Below are 19208 nucleotides of genomic sequence, written 5' to 3' on the forward strand. Positions count from 1 at the left end.
AATGAATTAAGAAGATTTTCTTAGAAAATGGCTCTTTTTTACAGTAACATGGCATCTAAAAAAAAAAGTGTAAAAAGTGCAGGTTCAGAGTGCAGCAGGGTTTTGGTTATCCTTAGTAAAATCATCTTTGGAGAAAACAGTTCATGCTGATATGGTTGTTGACTTTTTTTGGCACATACTATAACTAAACTATCAACAAATGGCATAGGCATATAGCACAAATTAAGGTTTAACCAGTTCATATTGGTCTATCAAAGAAATCTGTGACCCATCAGAATGTTGCTGTAGCGCCGTCTAATCTGCCGCAAATCATTCTAAAGGCCTTAAATACTATATAAAAAATAGCGTTATTTGCACTGTTAGTCTCGTTTACTGTTACATGTCATGACATGAAATGACAGAGCTTCAGAAACTTTAAAAAGTTACATATAGTCACTATATAATCAATAACATTATTGAAAATGAATGTAGTCTGGGACAGAAAGCGTGCAGTGCGGTCATGTTGGCAGTAGATGGCGCCACTGTTGTTTCTTTCCTATTTGGGGCCAACCCTCAGTTCTCTATTTGGTTCTCTCCTGCTTCCAGGTGCTGAAGTTGAGCCCTTCCGCTCTCCGTACAGGAATTTGAAGACTGCATTACGTCAGTTATCCTGCCAGCGGCAAGAAAGCAGCCCAGTCCGGGAGTGTGGTCATTTTTTTTTTTACTACTTTCTGTGGAGAATTACAGGGGTTTGTGCTTTTTTTTTTCCTGAGGAATTCAGAGTTGGGAGTTCTGTCCGTTCTGGGTGAACGACGGGGAGGAATGAAACTTGGAAGCGGCGCATCGCAGCTCTCCTGCTCCAGTATGAAGCGTTTGTAAAAAGATTTGAAAATCGACGACACTCAGAAAGTAGATGGAGGAAACAGAAGGTGAGGAATATCTCAGGTTGTAACTTTATACCGAGGAGAGGTTACGTTGTTTCCGTTTAGGAAAAATGTAGTCTTATCGTTTTACACGGCAAGTTGAATAGGCTCCACTGTTGCAAGTTTAAAGCTTATCTTTGTGCAATTTCAGTGTTCAGTCGAACATACCTGTTGTTTACTCACTTTCCCAAAGATAGTCGGTCAGTTTTAACTATTGACCCAGAATTGTAAGCATACAATGCTACTCGGGTTTTAAGTTAATACCTTGTTGTTTTATTTTTATTTTTTTAACAGGTACAGATCATTGTTACTGTGCGGGATGTGGAGGAGAAATTCAAGACTCGTTTCATTTGAAAGTCCTCCAGGACACCTGGCACAACTCCTGCTTTCAGTAAGTTTATTTCAAACACGCCTGCAAGTACTCCATGTTCTGTAATAAGATCAGTTTGGTTAGTAATAGTCTGATAAGTGAATTCTTTGTTTTCATAGAAAGAAGAGTTTCATTGACATGGGATCACAATTTTTATTTTTTTCTGTTGGTGAACATGCTGACTGCTTTCTCTGTTTGGGTGTACTTACAAATGGCCTTGTGGATAATCCCAGAAGCTTCTGTCTTGTAGCCTCAACATGGGCCTCCTAGATCTGTTTTTTTTTTTTTAACAATTCACCATTGTTTTTGTGCCTCTATGCACAAAATGCACCATGTAGGATGTTCATTCCTGGTACTGTCCCAGCTGACAAACCTCTGCATGGGGACGGTTCAGGTTCTTGAATATAGATTGGTCAGTAAAAAGGTCCTACTATCCGGGAGGACTTTGCCCAGACTCTCTGCTCCTGCTCTGAGGCTTAATGATTGCCACACTGGAGCTCTCTGGTTTTCACAGGTCACTGCCCCATGGTGCTATACCTCCTGTGGGGCAGTGAACCTGTGGCTGGATGCCAACATACTATACATGCCAACATGATATATCACTTATAGGGGGTTTTCCTTGGTTAAAAGTAACATTCACTTGTTATCATGTGAGATAAGATGGCTCAGATTAAATTTTTTTTAAACTCATGACAGTTGTTGATTAAACAGTAGCTTGCCAAAGCTGTCATGCGAGATTTGAATTGACCGCAGGATCGCAGAGCTATTTTTAATGAAAAGAGTTCAATAGTCACCGTGCCTAATTTGATACTAACATTATAAAACAGATGATAAATAAGTCGTTGCCTAGATCTGTGAATGTAGCTTATTGGAGCACAGCATAAGCCACATACTGTAGAGTATATCCAAAAATCCTTTGGTTTTTATGACTGGAGTCTGGCTGTGGAAGACTGCTAGCATGACCAAAAAGCATCAAGATTAGAATACACTAATGCTGACTGTGTTGTCTGTTTCTGACAGAAACTTGAAGAAAACTGAAATGGTTCTCTTGACGTGTTGAGCCAGTATCCAGCAGCACATAGTCCTTACATAACCTGGGATTTCACATCTCTGAGGCAAAGTTCCTGACACAGCTGTGTTATTGAGCATCCTCTCATCCTCTCCCTCCCTTTTGTATTTTTATACTCCCTCACTTTTATACAAACTTAAAAAAAACTTGCAGATATTTAATATTGTTCTGCGTGTGTGGAAAGACAAACCGCAGTATTGACAGTCAATACTTTGTCCCTCTGAGGTGTGGGTTCAGAATAAGGATGCATCTATCCGATAATTAAAACTAATATTGGGCCGATACTGACTCAAATACCTGGATCAGGTATCGATGACAATGGGGCCGATCTATGCAATTCTATGTTTACGGCAGATTACACATGCGCATGCTACAGTACGTCATGCGTCAGCAGTGTGCTGGTAGACCGCGTAGCTGAGGGAGCTAGTTTGGCTTAATTATGATTAAATGTTTACATTTTAATTTGATTTTATGCAATCGGATTATTTTATACTGGAATTTTAGTTCCTCTTTAAGTTTTGATGAATGTTTTGCTGCATTTAAAAGGTTTACACTTGAATTGTAATTTATGTTAATTTTGAAGATTTTCTACAAAGTTGCTGGTACGATTTATTATTTAAAAAATAAACAATGAAATTATTTTCTATGTATTTATTCCTTACATTTTTGTTTCACAAAGTTAGGAAAGGGATGTTTAGTCAAGCCCGATGTTGCCTAACACATAAAAGAATGAAAGTCACTTCCACACAGTGAGGCATACAGCTTAATTAAAAAAAAAAAAACTGGTACCAGATTGGTACTCTGTATCAGCCAATACCCAAAGCCCAGGTATCCGTATTGGGACTGATAAGTCAAATCGGTGCATACCTAGTTAAAAATTGTTGAGATATCTCTGCCCTGTAGTATTCAGACACACTAATCACAGCTCACAATTATGCTTAAAGACTTTAATATTTGAACTCGTTAAAAAATTGTACAGCAAAATAAAATAGAGTCAAATGTCTTTTGTTAATGTGATACTCCCTGTGGTGTTCCTGTGGTCTATTGTCCACCCTCTCTGCCACTCTTCCCTCCATGTACCTCCACCTTGTCTAACATTCTTACAAGCTAGCTGACGTCACTCTTGTTGCAGTAAACCTGGCAGCGTTATTGAGGCCTATAGGTAACGGCACACTCCACTTTGCTGTGCTCTGCATTCCTAGACAGCGATTCAGAGATGTGAGTCCGCTGTCTCAGACACTGACTGCAGAATCCATGTTTTTCCCAGAGAAAGTTGGCATTTCATTCCAATCTTGTGCTTCACTGTGCTATAGAGCTGCAAATATTATCACCATACTTGGCCACAAAAAGAGTATTGTATTTAATACTTTTAATACAAGATTGGGTCATATTTAGTCCTATCCTCATTTCATTTGTCTGCAGTAAAATATGAAATTTGAAATACACATAATAAACAAATTTGTGTGTGAACATGCATATACATAGAATCCACAATTACATTTTGAGAAACGTAACCTTTTTCTTTTATTGCTTCCGTCACGTTTTGGTGCCACCAAAACTCATGTTTCCTCAAATTGTATGCAGTACAGAAGGGGCAAGTTGATTAATCATTATGTTTATTAACAGAAAATTCTGCAGCTTTTCTGATAGTCAAAGGAAAAAATAAAGTCATAGCAACGGTCTGTTATGCACAGTAGTGGTTTGCTATTGAGTAATAACCGACCGTAGAATGCTGTAATTGACCGATCAGAATCAAGTATTCAACTAAGACGTGCAACCTGAGCCTAATAACATTAATAACTCCCTGTTCTTGTGATATAATTGGAGAAACAATTGTCACTTTTCACTCCTTGGAAAGAGGTTGCTTGAGGACAACAGTCACACACCCAATAATAAGGTCCCATTAGAAGTGAAACACTCCCTCTTTAGGTCATCAAGGCCACAACTACTATTTCCACTTCATACTCCAACAAAGGAATACACTCCAGCCGGAATGTGGATTTAAGGAAATGAGTAATGTTTACTTTGTAGTGTTTGTGCAGACAGGACCATTGCATTGTTCATTGAAGAACCACCTGAGTGTGGACGCCCCTCCGTTCACCACCAGTCTGTCTAAAGGGAAGTCAGGTGTTTTTATAAGCACCCTTAAACCACTTCAGCTTGTTATATTATATGGACATAATGGGCGATAATTATAGGTTATCAGCTGGTTTTGTCTAGGAATGCTTTTTGTTCAGAGTAGGGCGAACAAGCTGGAGGTTTTTGTTTTTCCTGCCACACCTGGGCAGATATGGAATGTCACCAGTTTGAATACTGCACTTTTCACAAGTCTTTCTCTTCTTTTGTGTGCGTATCTTTTATCTGATTAGACCAAATGGGTGCCTTGGTATCACCAGGCATACGGCTACAAATCCTGTTGTGTATACTGTAGCTTGACCAATACTGGATTTTTGGGGTACATACCGATGGCTATATTTTAGAGTTAAAGTATTGAATAAATGGTCAGCATTTATACAGCGCTTTTCTACCTACCGGAGCACTTTAAAAATTGCCTCTCATTCTCCCATTCACACACATTCATACACCAATGGTGGCAGAGCTGTCATGCAAGGTGCCAGCCTGCCATCGGGAGCAACTTGGGGTTAGTATCTTGCCCAAGGACAGTACAACATGTGGACAGAGCTGGGAATTGATCTGGCAACCTTGTGGTTAAAGGACAACTCGCTCTACCTTGATAGGCTGATATATTTTGGAAGTTTAGTACTGCACTTTGTTGTTACTTTTCAGCTGACACATATGAAATATCCAAAACCAATTATTGGTTAGGCTGTACTGTTTTGTAGAATTTTGCAAATTATGTAATCACTATGGTCTTATTTAAATAGTTTCATAAACAGAACGTAGAATTTTGTGTAATTCTGCACCTAGACTGTTTGACATCGTTCACACACAGACTCACACAAATCAGATGAGTGTCTTTTAGAGCAGCTGTGGCCACAGCAGTACAGCTACCATTACTCATGCAATCTTTACCTCAGCAAACTTTCCCCTCTGCTTCCCCTTATCACGTCAGAGTGTGATGAATCAGGCTGGAGTCATTATTACACTGCCCTTGTGTTCATTCTTAGTATTTGTTGAGTTCATGTTTGTTTCCACACATTATCATTATCTTATATAAGGGCATTAACATGGATGCCACATGATGTAAAAAGACAACTTGTGCTCCCCGCTCCCCCACTTTTCTCCCCACAATAGACAGACATGTGGTCTTCCCTCTACAAGACGGTTCCTTCTTAACTAATGCCAGAAAACTTTGAAATATCTGGATTCTTTGCCAAAGTCAATAAGCCTGGATCAACTATACCTGCAGTGCAGCGAGCAACGTGATGCATGAGGCTCAGCTGAGAGCTGCTGCCAGCATTGCACCATTTAAAATGCATTAAAAACCACATTCCCAGTCAAAAGTAATATTTCTGACATTTCATTTAATCTTGCATACTTTAAATGGCATAAAACATAGGCCTACGTGTGATAATCTTAATATTATCATAGACCTAAGAATGTGAGCATTCAGAGAGCAGTTTCCAGAAAGGCAAAAACATCAGCAGAACTCTGTCTCGTTGGGTTAAACCATAGCCAGGAATTAGGAATAGTTGTTAATCAGGAAGTCGTTATTGTCAGTTGAAAGTTTATTTTTGTAGTCATTCCTGAAAGCAATCTGTGTTTTGAATCATGCCTACTATGCTACTTTTGTTTTTTTAATTTGGAGTTCAGGTGACATTAGTCCTGTGCACAGTTTTCCCATTCAATTGCAAAACAATGTCCAGACAGAAGTGACACACATTATTTATTGTGATGTGCACTTCATCACCTAAATCTGAAGTCTCTTTCAGCATCTTTGCTCAAATTACATAGGAACCAAGAAGATTGAGAAACAGTCGGAGCATTCGCAAAGTTTTTTGAACAGTTCATTTTGTAGCATTGCAGCTTAATTAGACAGTAGAGAGAGAGAGAGAGAGAGAGAGAGAGAGAGAGAGAGAGAGAGAGAGAGAGAGAGAGAGAGAGAGAGAGAGAGAGAGAGAGAGAGAGAGAGAGAGAGAGAGAGAGAGAGAGAGAGAGAGAGAGAGAGAGAGAGAGAGAGAGAGAGAGAGAGAGAGAGAGAGAGAGCACAAGGTTAACAGAATGCTTTTTTATTATTTACATTGATCTAGATAAGAAAATTCGCAATGAGAAGTTTGTGAAGTAAGCATAAACAACCAGATGATCTGAGGACTTTGTCCCTATAGATATTGTTTTAACAGGCAATAGGTTGGTGTCAAAGTGTTATTGCATCTTTTCTCTCAAATGACTGGATCCTATCAAGATGCTGGAAATTGGCAAAGTGTTTGGCAGCCTTATTGATAGTGTGCAGAGGCTAATCCAAAGGGTCGCAAGAAAAACTCTTTGTGCTTTCTGTTTTTCTTACACTATACCACTGCACAAATAACCTCATACATGCAAGACCCAGCACATCTGAGGAATGAGGTATTTACTGTGCACTTCACCTTGTTAAACTGAGAAAAGAACATTGTCACCGTCCGGAACATGCCCCCAGCTATTGTTCCTCTCTTGTTCAACCTCGGAGATGAAAGTGTGTGATTTATGATTTCTACATAAGCTGTCTTTTACTATTTCACAACATTCACTTGTACTGTATGTAAAGTATGTAATGTAAGGAATGGGTTTTGAAAAGATGTACAGATTATTTACCTAGTTTGTGTGATGGTTCAAATGTCTAACTCTTACAAACTTCCTAAGTCCCTTTTTTTTCCCCCCGCTTTTTCTGTTTGTTTGTGTGGCTCTCAGCTCTTACCTAATTCCTACTTATAGTGCTGAAATATTATTCATACCAATCACTTCATTTTCTGACAATTAGTAAATTGATTAAAAACAAATTATTTATGTTTATTTGGATTGGGAATGTATTATTGAAGTCAAATACAACGCTACACATTCCTTGGTTACAGCTTCTTAAATGTGATGATTTTCTGCTTTTCTGTGATTTATTTCATTGTAGACAAAACAAGCTACAGATGAATTAATAATGAATATTATTTTGTTGCAGCGCTACTGTCTTGTTTTACATGCAAGTTGATCAAGTTAACTTGTACGTGACAGAGTGTAGACACAAAGTACTATCATGTGAGGGCAGTGGAATTGGTGCTCCATAAGGATCTTTCAGATCAACCACATACCTTTTTTGAAGTTATGAACCGGTCTTTGAAATAATATGCCAGGCTTTTGAGTCTCGGTCATATCCACCTTGAAGGTGATTGCTTTCCAGTTGGGAAAGTCCCCTGCTGAAAGCCCTCATCTCTTCATTTTTCTCTGTTCATCTACTTTGTTTTTTGCAAACGTGACCAAGACTGTTTTTGCTCCCTCAGGTGTTCTGTGTGCTGTGACCACTTGACTAACTGGTACTATGAGAAGGAAGGCAAGCTGTATTGTCGCATACACTACTGGGAGAAGTTTGGAGAGCTCTGTCATGGCTGCTCTCTGCTCATGACTGGACCTGCCATGGTAAGTCTGCTGAGGGTGTGGCGTATGAAAGACATGGGCATTTACCAGGCAAAAGAGGCCCTATGAAGCATAGGAAGGGAATTGTAGGAAACTAGGGTATTTGAAATTGTACAAGGATTTTAAAATCAGGATAACTTTGATGTCTTGGACTATCTTAGATTATGACCAATCGTCTCTCGCAAGTCTCCCAACTTTATAGAAGTGCTATGCTAAACCGCTGGAGTAATCTTTTAGTGTTAACTTGCTCTGACACCCTAAAGGGTAATTTTGTTAAAAACTTAAAAAATAACTACAGTTGTCTGCAGTTCTTTCTATTTAAGTTTTTTTTTTTTTCTTCTGGTGTATAATAAGCCTTACAACCATCCAGGCTGTAAGCCTTTGTTGATTTGTGATTGGGTGAGGCTTCAGTATAATAAAGCCCAACCCTGGGTCAAAACTATTAGTCTGTTGCTACATGTGCCAGGCTTTCAAAGTCTGCCTTGCCATGATCATGTGCCAACAATTGCCAACAATTTCCTCCTACTTATGCCAACGTAGTGTGTCAGTGCTCTCTGTGTTGAAGTTTCTCCCCACTGCTTCAGATTAATACTAGGGGGGGGGTTTGTGGCGGTTATTACATTTACAGATGAGTGATACTTTACATTGGTGGCAGCTGCTGAACATAGCAGATTGGGCTCTAGACCACACTCTTCCTTCTCCGTACAGAAGTTCTCCACAGTTCACTTCCCCAAGTACACAGCGGATCAAGTGGGAAGATGCTCCAACATGAAGTGGTTTTGGAGCCCATCATGCTCAGTCCTCTGTGGTGAGGCGGCTCTGTAGATATTACCCACATCATTGTCTGTACTGATGTGTTGTCATAGAGAAAGTATCTGTTATTAAAGCAAGACTCTGCTACTTTTTAATAGAAGAAACAACACATTCTTCCCTTTACAAATTAAAAGTTTTATTTGATGAGCAATAGATTTCTGAAGTTTCTGATGAAACTGGAAATAAGAAAATGGGATTCATTCATATGTAGAGGCCAGTGCACCTTGAAACCATATCTTATAATTTAACAAGTATGCACTAAGTCAAGGTAGATTTAAAGTAACCAAGAAAAAACTGTAAAAGTCAGATCTGGAACCAGGGAAACTGGCGTATGTTGAATTTAATCCAAACGCCAGCCAGCTTTGATTTAGCATTTACAAGTTGAAACATGAAATTCAGGTGGCAGCAGCTCTTGCTGGTCACAACCACAAGCCACTTGTCGAACATGGAGCCAGTCTGAAGTTTTTCTTTTTGCCACCAAGCAACACGCACAATGGACTCTTCTATTTAGTATTGGCATCCTGCTTCATCAGCCAGCGAAGCCAAGTGTTTTTGGCAGAGCTGATTTGGCACTGCAGCCTCTCAGCCAGAAAGAGATTCAGTGTGGGCCATCAGCAGAGGAGGGTCATGCAGAGCTGCTGCTGTTTGTTAGGCATTCAAGTCCAGAACACTATTGTTTTTGTACCGGTTTTATAATTATGTTAGTTTACTTATTGATTGAAGATGGTTGTTGTATTTTAAGGCACTCTTTTTGTCGAGCATTTAATGTCGTTTCTCTGCTTTTGCCGTCCAGTTTCTTATCTCCCAAATGAGACCTTCTTAATTGTTCTTCACTTTGATTTTGTTTTGCTAAATTTGTATGGCTGTGTCTTGCTGTTGAAGCCCGAGGCAGGTTGGGACTGTGGTTGGTTGTGGTGTGGGAATTACAGACAGACTCCTGAGATGTCACAATGATTTGGCTGACATCACTCTAATCTCTGTAGCAGCAGCGGTGACTCCTTTCCATGCACTGACTCAGAGAAAAATATTGGTTTCAACTTTCAATGTTTTTAAATTGCATACAACTAAACGGTGATTCTTTAGATGTGTCCCACATGCATACTACATTCTAATATTAAGCAGGTTTTTAGTATTTGTGTATTCACACCAACAACCCTTGATTTGTTTGTGCTGTTGATGGACATTATATATGGAAAATGGAGGAGTTGCTCACAGCTGGAAAAGATTAAAACAAATTGTAAATGGTTTTGAAACAGGAATTATTAAAATAATTATAAAGACACAGTTTGATTAACAACGGTGGACGTATTCTATAATTTCCTGTTAGTATGAAATGGTTAAGTGTGTTACGGTCTTGTGCACTAACTGCTGATACTGTATATCATAAAGAAAATACTGTATACTATTAATATGTCATATGGAATTGGGACACATCCTGTGTTTTAAAATAATTCCTAACGCAATGCTATTGCAATCTCTATTGAAGAAAACCTTCCTGTAATTATGCTTTTTAACCAGTTTTGGTAAATTGATTTTTCCTCCACATCACCCATGTGTATGTGTAGATTTTCCACTGAGTCACATTTAAAATGTAGGCTTAACACTTAGATCTCATAATTTAACCTGAAATCAACATTTTCTGTGCTGAGGTATGTGAGTACCTGGTTGCTGAAGGGCGGACACATTACTTCATCTTGTATGAGAGAAAGAGATGTAAAACATGTCACGTAACATTCAGAAAGGGAAATCAGGCGATTTTAATGAGAGTAAGCACATGATTGTGAGCTGGTTTCAGGTAGTTGAAAGCCAGAACGTCAGAGACGAGTGGCTCAGACCTGTAGAGGTAGGTGACATCATAGCAGATTCCAGACAGCGTGAGAGTGAAACAGGTGTTACGACTTGGTCATTGCTCACAGCGGGAGGAGGGCAGAAAGCAACACGCAGCACAAAACACTCCTCTCCGACGAGCAAAGCGCAGCAGAACAGGACCGCAGCCTCCCCATCAGCAAATTACTTCTTGCTGCTCCAAGTCTGAAGACGTTTTGAAGATCAGCCCATTTTGTTTGTGGTTCCAGGTGGCCGGAGAACACAAGTATCACCCAGAGTGCTTTGTGTGTCTGAGCTGCAAGGTGGTGCTCGAGGACAGGGATACCTACGCTTTAGTCGAACGATCCAAACTCTACTGGTAAGACACCTGCACAATCCTTCTGAAAGCTTTTTGCAGTATAGACTTAGCTTTGAAAGGAGTTGGGAACACATGCAGTTGGCAGTTTTTGATGTGGGTTAACATCCTTTAAACACCAGTCTCAATATGTATGCTAATTATATTGTGTGAAAGTACAGGTTGTAGTGTTACTGGATGTGAACATCCTTTTAGTGGAGTTCTAGTTTGTGCTTGTTACAGGAACCATATTGTTACATGGAGGCATGGATGACATTTAATTGTAATGCATTGTGACATCTTCACTGTTCTTACTCTTATTCTAAATGTGTATTACTTTTCAGTTAACATGAGAGTTTCTTTTTTTTCCCAAAGCTGGACTTTGAAGAAAAACAGGGTTCCTAAGTTAATGTTCAGCCAGTGTTAGTTATTAGTTGGTTATTATTCCATGACCGCTTCAGTTTTACGTCATTGAAAAGTAACTTAACAACAAGCACATGTCCACATGTAGTGATTCACCCCCTTCTCTGTTTGTGTGCAGTGGAAAGTGCTACAAACAGGTTGTTCTTACACCCATGTTGGAAAAGCGCTCCGACTCGGTCCTAGACTCCCTGCCCCACACAGTGACTCTCATCTCGATGCCTTCTGCAGCCAACGGCAAGAGGGGCTTTTCCGTCACAGTGTTGAGGGACGTCAACGGCTCAGCAAGTGTTCAAGTTAAAGAGTAAGTGGGACCTGATGGAGGCTCACCATCATATCTATCTTGCTGTGGCAGCATGAGTAATGTAAAACAGATTGTAGGTTTGCTAAATAGCAGGGCACTGTGTGTAAGTGTGTCACTGCAAGAAAGGGTATTGATTGATAGTTATACCGGTAGTTATATGATGTAACTAGTGTGACCCAGTTCTCTTTAAATCGCTACATTCCCTCTATAGTGCTAATACTGACATGTAGGTGTTCGTACTGTGTTTTTTCAGAGTCAGGGGGATGCTTATTAGTCCAGAGGTCCGAAATGCCATCCATGTTGGGGACAGGATCCTGGAGATTAATGGCCTTCCTGTCGGGACATTGTTGCAGGATGAGGTGGGTTTATTCCTCGCACACATCTCTGATACTCATGGAGTGATACGGGATTGATACTAAGGGCACGTCCATTACTTGAGTGCAATTTACAAAGCTATGTTCTTTGTTATACATACAACGCATGCAAATTTAATTTTTGTCATTCCTCAAATTCCTCAATCATTTATACATTCTTCAGCTGGGAGAGGACGGTATGTGAAATGACTGCACCTAGTATCCCAACCTTAAAGGTTACATTTGCTGCACTGATGTTATGCTTTTTTAATCAGATTTGACTGTTAATCTGATTCAAAGTCCAGTCCTGTGAACTAATCTAATCTACTACAACTAAGTATTCTGCTCTTTGCTTTTGCAGTAGAAATACAATCCGTAACCAGTTCATTAGGTACACTTAGCTAAAACTAATGTGACTTTATACAACAACCCTGCAATACATTCTACCTTCATGAAGGTTATAATCAGTTTTTGTTGAAATTGTTTTTGAGATGTGTTGATTCAATTGTGTGATCATTTTGGAGGATGCTGTTAAATTATATTTAAAGTGCCTTATACTGACAGGTTTTTCTAAAATTTTGTCCACCCCATTTATATCAACAAGGGTAGGCTAAATAACAGAAAAACCTCTCTGTATTTGTTTTTTTTTTTTGATAGACCGCAGTTTTCTCTGAGTGAAATCATTATTTCCAGCAGATCAGAAGTAAGGGTTTTCCACCTCAAAGATGACTTTTAAAAGAATTTATGATTCTACTATATCCTAAACTAACGAATATGAAAGAAAAACATAAGTAAATTAGAATAAACATTATTGGTAAGATTAGACATTCACTGTTAAAATTGAGTTCTTTTTTCATATAGCGAGAAATTGTGGAAATCTTGCGAAGGGTGTAATATCTTCCCAGGAACTAATCATTTAAAACTCCTTCAAACCTAACTCTGGTTTGTTTGTTTGTTTAGGTGGATGATCTTGTTCACCGCACCAGTCAAACGCTGCAGCTGCTCATAGAGTATGACCCAATCAGGCAGCGTTTAGACCGGCTCAGGCTGGGATCACCAAGAACCCGGCTGGGAGTCCCAGCCACGTCCCGCATGCGTCTGTCCTCACCTTCTGACGCGGTCCTGGAGAGAACCGATGATGTTGATGACAGCACACTAAAAAGGAGGTCTTTGAGGTATATTAGAGCATCCAAAAACAACACAGCTACACATTGTGGGTCTGTAATGAACGAATTTGAGTACATATATTTTTATTTTTAATCAACCATATTCTCTCTATTACAGGCGCAGTAACAGCATATGTAAGTCACCCGGGCCAAATTCCCCTAAAGAGATGCCTTTTATTTCACAACACATCGGCCGCTCTGAATCCTTGAGATCCTCCAATAGCTGCTCTCATCGTATTTTCCGGCCATGTGACCTTATACACGGAGAGATCTTAGGAAAAGGCTTCTTCGGACAGGCTATCAAGGTCAGCCTCCAACTTGCATCAGTTCTCCAGCCTGTATTTAACTTCTACCATTAAGGACTTTTATTTGGCTCCTTGGATTCAAGTAATACAAATGTTGCTTTTGTCAGGTGACTCATAAAGCCACAGGAGAGGTGATGGTGATGAAGGAGCTGATCCGTTGTGATGAAGAGACCCAGAAGACTTTCCTAAAGGAGGTTGGTGATCTGCAGCAGGAGGCCTGCGCTTCCTCACAGACAAAACAGTTTCCTTGGTCTGCATGGAGCTGTTTATTATACTCACAACTGAAATCACGCCACATGTTACCAGACTGACCTCTTTATACCTTGTTAATTTAAGGGGTTTGCCCCTGTCTTGTGAAAGAAGAAGAAGATTTTTATTGTATTTAATGTTTTTTTTCCTTGGATTACATTTTTGGGAACTGATAAGAGATTATCAGCTTGCAATTGTATTGGTAGACTTCTTTTTAACTCTCTCTCTGTTTCTGCCTAATCTTCAGGTCAAAGTAATGCGATGCCTCGAACATCCCCACGTTTTAAAGTTCATTGGTGTGCTGTACAAGGACAAGAGGCTAAATCTGATAACCGAGTATATCGAGGGAGGCACGCTGAAGGATTTTATCAGAGACACGGTGAGTAAAACTGGTTAATTCACTTAACCTCTTCCTCTCGTCCTTCCCAGTGGAGCACATAACAGCCTTCAGTGGCCACAAAAAGAGCTGTGTGCAGCTCAGAGTCGTGTTGGAGGTGGCTGCCCTGAAGTAAACTCTGCATTGACAGTGAGCTCTCGGCTCTTTAGTGGGCTGGCTGGCATGTCAACTGGCCAAGACGTGGAATGAGAAAATTAGTGGAAAGTGTTCCCAGGTGAACTTTGAAGAGCTTTGCTCCCCTCCTCCCACAGCTGACAGTTTTTGAGAAGCAGTTCAGTTTAGTGCACGGCCCAATGAGGAGAGGGAGAGGTTTTTTTGTCGTATGTGGGGGAGGGCCAGTTTTTAGGGTTAATGTTGTTTACTGCTCATGTTAAATACTGTTTTCCTATCTCTACCTTGGTGAAAAATATTTTTTGACGTATTACTCTGTTATGCGTTATGGCCTCTGAGGAAGCTTCTATTAATTTCTCTCTCTTGTCTTTTTTGTCTTTACTCGGGACTAACAGGATCAGTTTCCATGGGAGCAAAGGGTGAGCTATGCAAAGAGCATCGCTTCTGGCATGGTGAGTTGGCTTCTTGCAAAGATATTACTATTAGGGGAATCTTTGGCTGCTATTTTCAGCTGCCCAAATGTAAGTAAATGTGCTCTATGGCACAGGGGCAGGATTAAGATGTGTGGATAGTGCTGACAAGGTTTACTATATAAAAGTGAATTTTCTAGCACACGTGAATTTGACCCTTCTTTCCTCCTTTGTTTCAGGCCTACCTTCACTCAATGAGCATCATCCACAGAGACCTCAATTCTCACAACTGCCTGGTTAAACTGGTAGGTTACATGGCATCTTACCAGCCATTACGTGTCATAAAATCTGAACAATAACAAAAAAGGGTGGGAACAATTTGCACATTTCATGAACTGAGTAAAAGTTGGCGTGCATTCATTTGTGAGTAAAAGTAGTTCCCAGCCCTGTGATTTGTTGTGTTTAATAGTTGTAAAACTTTTTTTAAAAGTTTAATGTGAACTCAAGACAGTATTGCATTATTTTAGCAGATTCTACTGGAGCCTCCAAGAGCATTTACTATGTTTGATTCCTTTATATTGGAGAGAATTTCTTCCACAAACAAAAAATCCTTTTGGTTTACATTTAGTTGTCCGATCCACTTCTGCTTAGTTATACCTGAAACGTATACATTTTTTAAAGTAATGTGGCTCTTTACTGTACACCAAGTTCAAAGTGAACCATTGAGTGTCATCCTTCAACAGGACAACACTGTAGTCGTGGCTGACTTTGGACTGTCCCGACTCGTAGTCGAGGACAAAGTGAAGCCTCAATCTGATAAACCAACCACTAAGAAGAGAGTGTTCAGGCGCATTGACCGAAAGAAGCGCTACACTGTTGTGGGAAACCCTTACTGGATGGCTCCAGAGATGCTAAATGGTGAGCTGCTGACAAATAAATGAAGTACCAACTTGATTTACAGATGATAATTCATTTTGTGGGTCAATTAGTACAATTACTTTATCCTTTTTACTTGATGTTATTTCAGGTAAACGCTATGATGAGAAGGTGGACATTTTCTCCTTTGGAATTGTACTCTGTGAGGTAAGAGCATGCTGAATATACCCAGATTATCTGCTTTGATTTTCTGGTAGCATAGTTTGAGGCAATTCTTAAATCCTGGATGTGGGAGCTTCCAGGAAAACACCACTTATCTGTATTATCAAATCATGACAACACAACCTTGTCAAAATATTGGCTTGCCAAACCACATTCACAATCTCTACAGATCTAAAATGCAATTGTATTCTTTAGGAATTCTAGAACGTTGTGGGCTGAAACATGTTATGGCTTGTGCTTAATTTATTAACCGTGATATTTCTAAAGTGTGTGTCTACTTATTAACGGATTGACGCTTACCTCCTCCTCTGTCTTATGATCCAGATCATCGGAAAAGTCAGTGCAGACCCTGAGTGCCTCCCCAGGACTTTGGACTTTGGCCTGAATGTTGGCAAGTTTGTGGAGAAGTTCCTCCCTGAGGACTGTCCACCAGCTTTCTTTCCACTGGCTGTGGCCTGCTGTGACGTCACACCAGACAACCGGTGAGCACCTGCTGTTATTGTAATGGATAATAGCTTACACTTTATTTATAATAAAAAGCAGTAGAAGAGACCTGTTTCTAAATAACCTGAACAAGGCAAAATCAAGAGATATGCAACAGCTGTGCAGTGAGGAATTATTTAATTGGGAAAAATAGTATTCATCACTCACTCAAATGGCCAAATGTGTGCGCCAGGTGTTGTTATGTCTGGGCATCCGTGTCTACAGCCCCAAATGTTTTATGAATAGGCCCGGATCTCAAAAAAGTGTTTTGGGTCCTCTGTGTGTCATTCAAGCTGTGAATCTACTTTACGCTAATTGGCATGCACACATTTGGTATGAGTGTGAGAGACAGACAGAGACCACCATTAAGACTGTGAAGCTTGACAAAAAATTTGTGCATGAATGTGCGCTAGTCTCTGTAACATAACAGCCTGTCAAAATGAATGAACAGCCTATGTAGTATGAAGTGCATATCTCTTCATCATGAATGTAGGTGTCGTTGTATTTTATTTTATAAATCTCAAAATTACGGTGTGGCTTCAAAAACGAACAGGAGCAATGAACAAATGATTCATTTTACTTTCGGTAAAAACTGTAGTTTTATAAAAACACTGTTAAAGTCACAAGAGACAGACAGACATCAGATGATGGAGAGGTACTATCATCCAATAAACTAATGTTAACATACAAAGGGTGGGGGTGGCCTCTAGCTCACCCAGTAACTGGCAATTTCCACCGGTTGCAGAACTGCTCCGGAACGGCGCCGGAGTCGATAGGTTTCAGTTCCATCCTGCACCACACCTTGAAAACACAACACCAAACAGAGTAGTTTCCCCTCTACTCCTCTGGATTGAAACAAACTGTTGTTTGGTTTTGTGGTTCTATTCTACGTGAATTCGCGAGATCTCGTGAGTCCTCGTGACTTCAGCTGTCAGTCATGGTTCGCAGCCGTTCCACAACCAATCCGGACCTGGTGCGTATTGACGGACGGCGGAGCACGGAGCCGTTCCGCAACCAGCGGAAATTAGGAGTAAGGGAATTCGCCGGGTTTGAATCTGACCTGCTGCTCTTTGATCCCCCATCTCTCTCCCCCTTTTACGTCTATCCACTGTCACTATATGAAAGGGAAAAGCCCCAAAAAAATAATCTTTAAAAAACAAACTAAAATAAATGTAGTGGAGTAAAAATTATATTTAAATAAAGTATGCTTTACAATATTTCTCTCTGAGATGTAGTGGAGTGGAAGTATAAAGTACAATAATGTGGAAAGTACCTCAACATTGCACTACCACTGGCAACATAAATACATTTTAATAACTGTTTTTCCAACTACTATTCAATAAGGTTCAGGCTAAAACCCCAATGTCCTCAAATCCTAGAAACGCCCCTGGTGTCCGCCTTCACCTGGATGAGATAATATCCAGCAGCCAGTTATTTGATCTCAAGAGTCTGTAGAAGCAGTGGGGGAGAAAAACAACTTCCAAAAACAGATTCCATCTCGACCTGCCTGCAGGGGCACGCCTCTGCTGCCAGATTGCTTCCTCATGTTTTCTCTCAACCTTGTCAGTCTAGTTTTAACCTTAAACCCCTCTCCGTGTGCCCTCCCTCCTCCTCCCTCAGCCCACCTTTCCAGAAGCTGGAGGACTGGTTTAAAGCTCTGTCCCTCAACCAGGAGCTGGGGATCCCCCTGCCAGCCGAACTGGATGAATTGCATCAGAGAATGAGTCGACTCCACTGGCCTAAAGGCGGCTCCCCATCCCAGAGCACGGATCAGTCATCAACCCCAACAGCAGCGTCTCCAGACTCTTCCAGCGTGACAGACAGTGGCACCTAGGTCCTGTGCCTCTTTTCTTTGACCCCTCTGAACTGCTGCAATAATACTGGGGATGAGAAAAAGAGGGAAATTGCATTAAACCCGAGCCATATTAAAACTGGATAACCTGAGGTAGCTGGACCAATCTCCCTGTGTGGGACCTTTACTCTTAGAGTGCCAGTGAACTGCAATGTGGGTGGAAAGACACATTTCAAAAAGACAAATGTTAGATACAAAAACATTTTTTACCCTACTAAGCCCCCACTCAGCACACGCAGGGTTGTACTAATGTTTACTGTGTATATAGACAATATGCAGCTTTCTTTGGTCCTCTCCCCCAACAAAAGACGAACCTCTTAATAAGGTGGAAGACCTCAATGAGTCAGACGGGACAGCATTTTTGTTTTTCATTCTTTGAAGTTGTTGTTTGCTATGTGTGGTATGCACAGATCAATCCTAAACCACCAGAGGACTCACTTCACTTCACTGCAGCAGCAAAGAAAACAAAGATGCTCCACAGTCTGAGTGTGGCTGATTGACAGGTCCAGGTAAACAGGGCAGGGCTTGAAAAAACAACAAGTGTGACTTTTAGTAGCAGTGGAAGCAAAACACACACACACACACACACACACACACACTGACCCCAAATGGCACAAGTAGGCAAAGGAATGTTTTTCTTCTAAGCACCACTAATCTAGTTTTTGACGAGATGGTTACATTGTATGGTTCTGTACTTTGTAGTCTAACAATTTTAATTAATTTCTTAGACTGATGAATGAACACTATTTAGATTTTTGCCACACTGACATTTTGTTCAAAGTTTCTATCAAACACCTAATGCCTATTTTATTAAAAAAAAAGTGTAAAGTAGGGCTGTTATTAGTAATTCTCAGACATAATCATGCAACAGTTGCCAATAAAACATTGCTTTGTACAGAAGTTCTGGATTTTTTTTCTTAAGCAATGTATATACATATGTACATATGCCTCTAATTGGATGTCATTTTCTAATGGGAATTCTAGATTTGTAGACATTTCATCAATGATAGACGTTTTTGCCTTTTTTCTATCATCATGCAAGGTACTGACGACCAGTTGTAACCACTAGTATTTATATCACTGTAGTGTTTAATAAATAAACCTTCTTAAAGTTGCCTTTTTATTGTCACTCTTCAATTTTGCATGTCAGTAAAAGTGTTGCAGCTCTTCTGCACAATTCCGGATCAAA

The 19208-nt window shown here is 40.2% G+C and overlaps 1 protein-coding gene across 1 annotated transcript; it reads left to right on the top strand.

Annotated features, from left to right (window-relative positions):
• The first annotated feature begins 587 nt into the window (after positions 1-587).
• limk2 (LIM domain kinase 2) lies at positions 588-19134 on the top strand. The gene is made up of 16 exons (XM_028579057.1): positions 588-908; positions 1197-1293; positions 7765-7900; positions 10786-10895; positions 11413-11595; positions 11849-11954; positions 12909-13123; positions 13233-13419; positions 13527-13613; positions 13916-14047; positions 14572-14628; positions 14826-14891; positions 15330-15504; positions 15614-15669; positions 16009-16166; positions 17788-19134. Exons 1-16 carry the CDS (start codon positions 893-895, stop codon positions 17999-18001), a joined length of 1995 nt encoding a protein of 664 aa, XP_028434858.1. The 5' UTR covers positions 588-892; the 3' UTR covers positions 18002-19134.
• The last annotated feature ends 74 nt before the right edge of the window (positions 19135-19208 follow it).

Source organism: Perca flavescens, chromosome 5 (genome assembly GCF_004354835.1).
Source record: "Perca flavescens isolate YP-PL-M2 chromosome 5, PFLA_1.0, whole genome shotgun sequence".
Taxonomy (NCBI): Eukaryota; Metazoa; Chordata; class Actinopteri; order Perciformes; family Percidae; genus Perca; species Perca flavescens.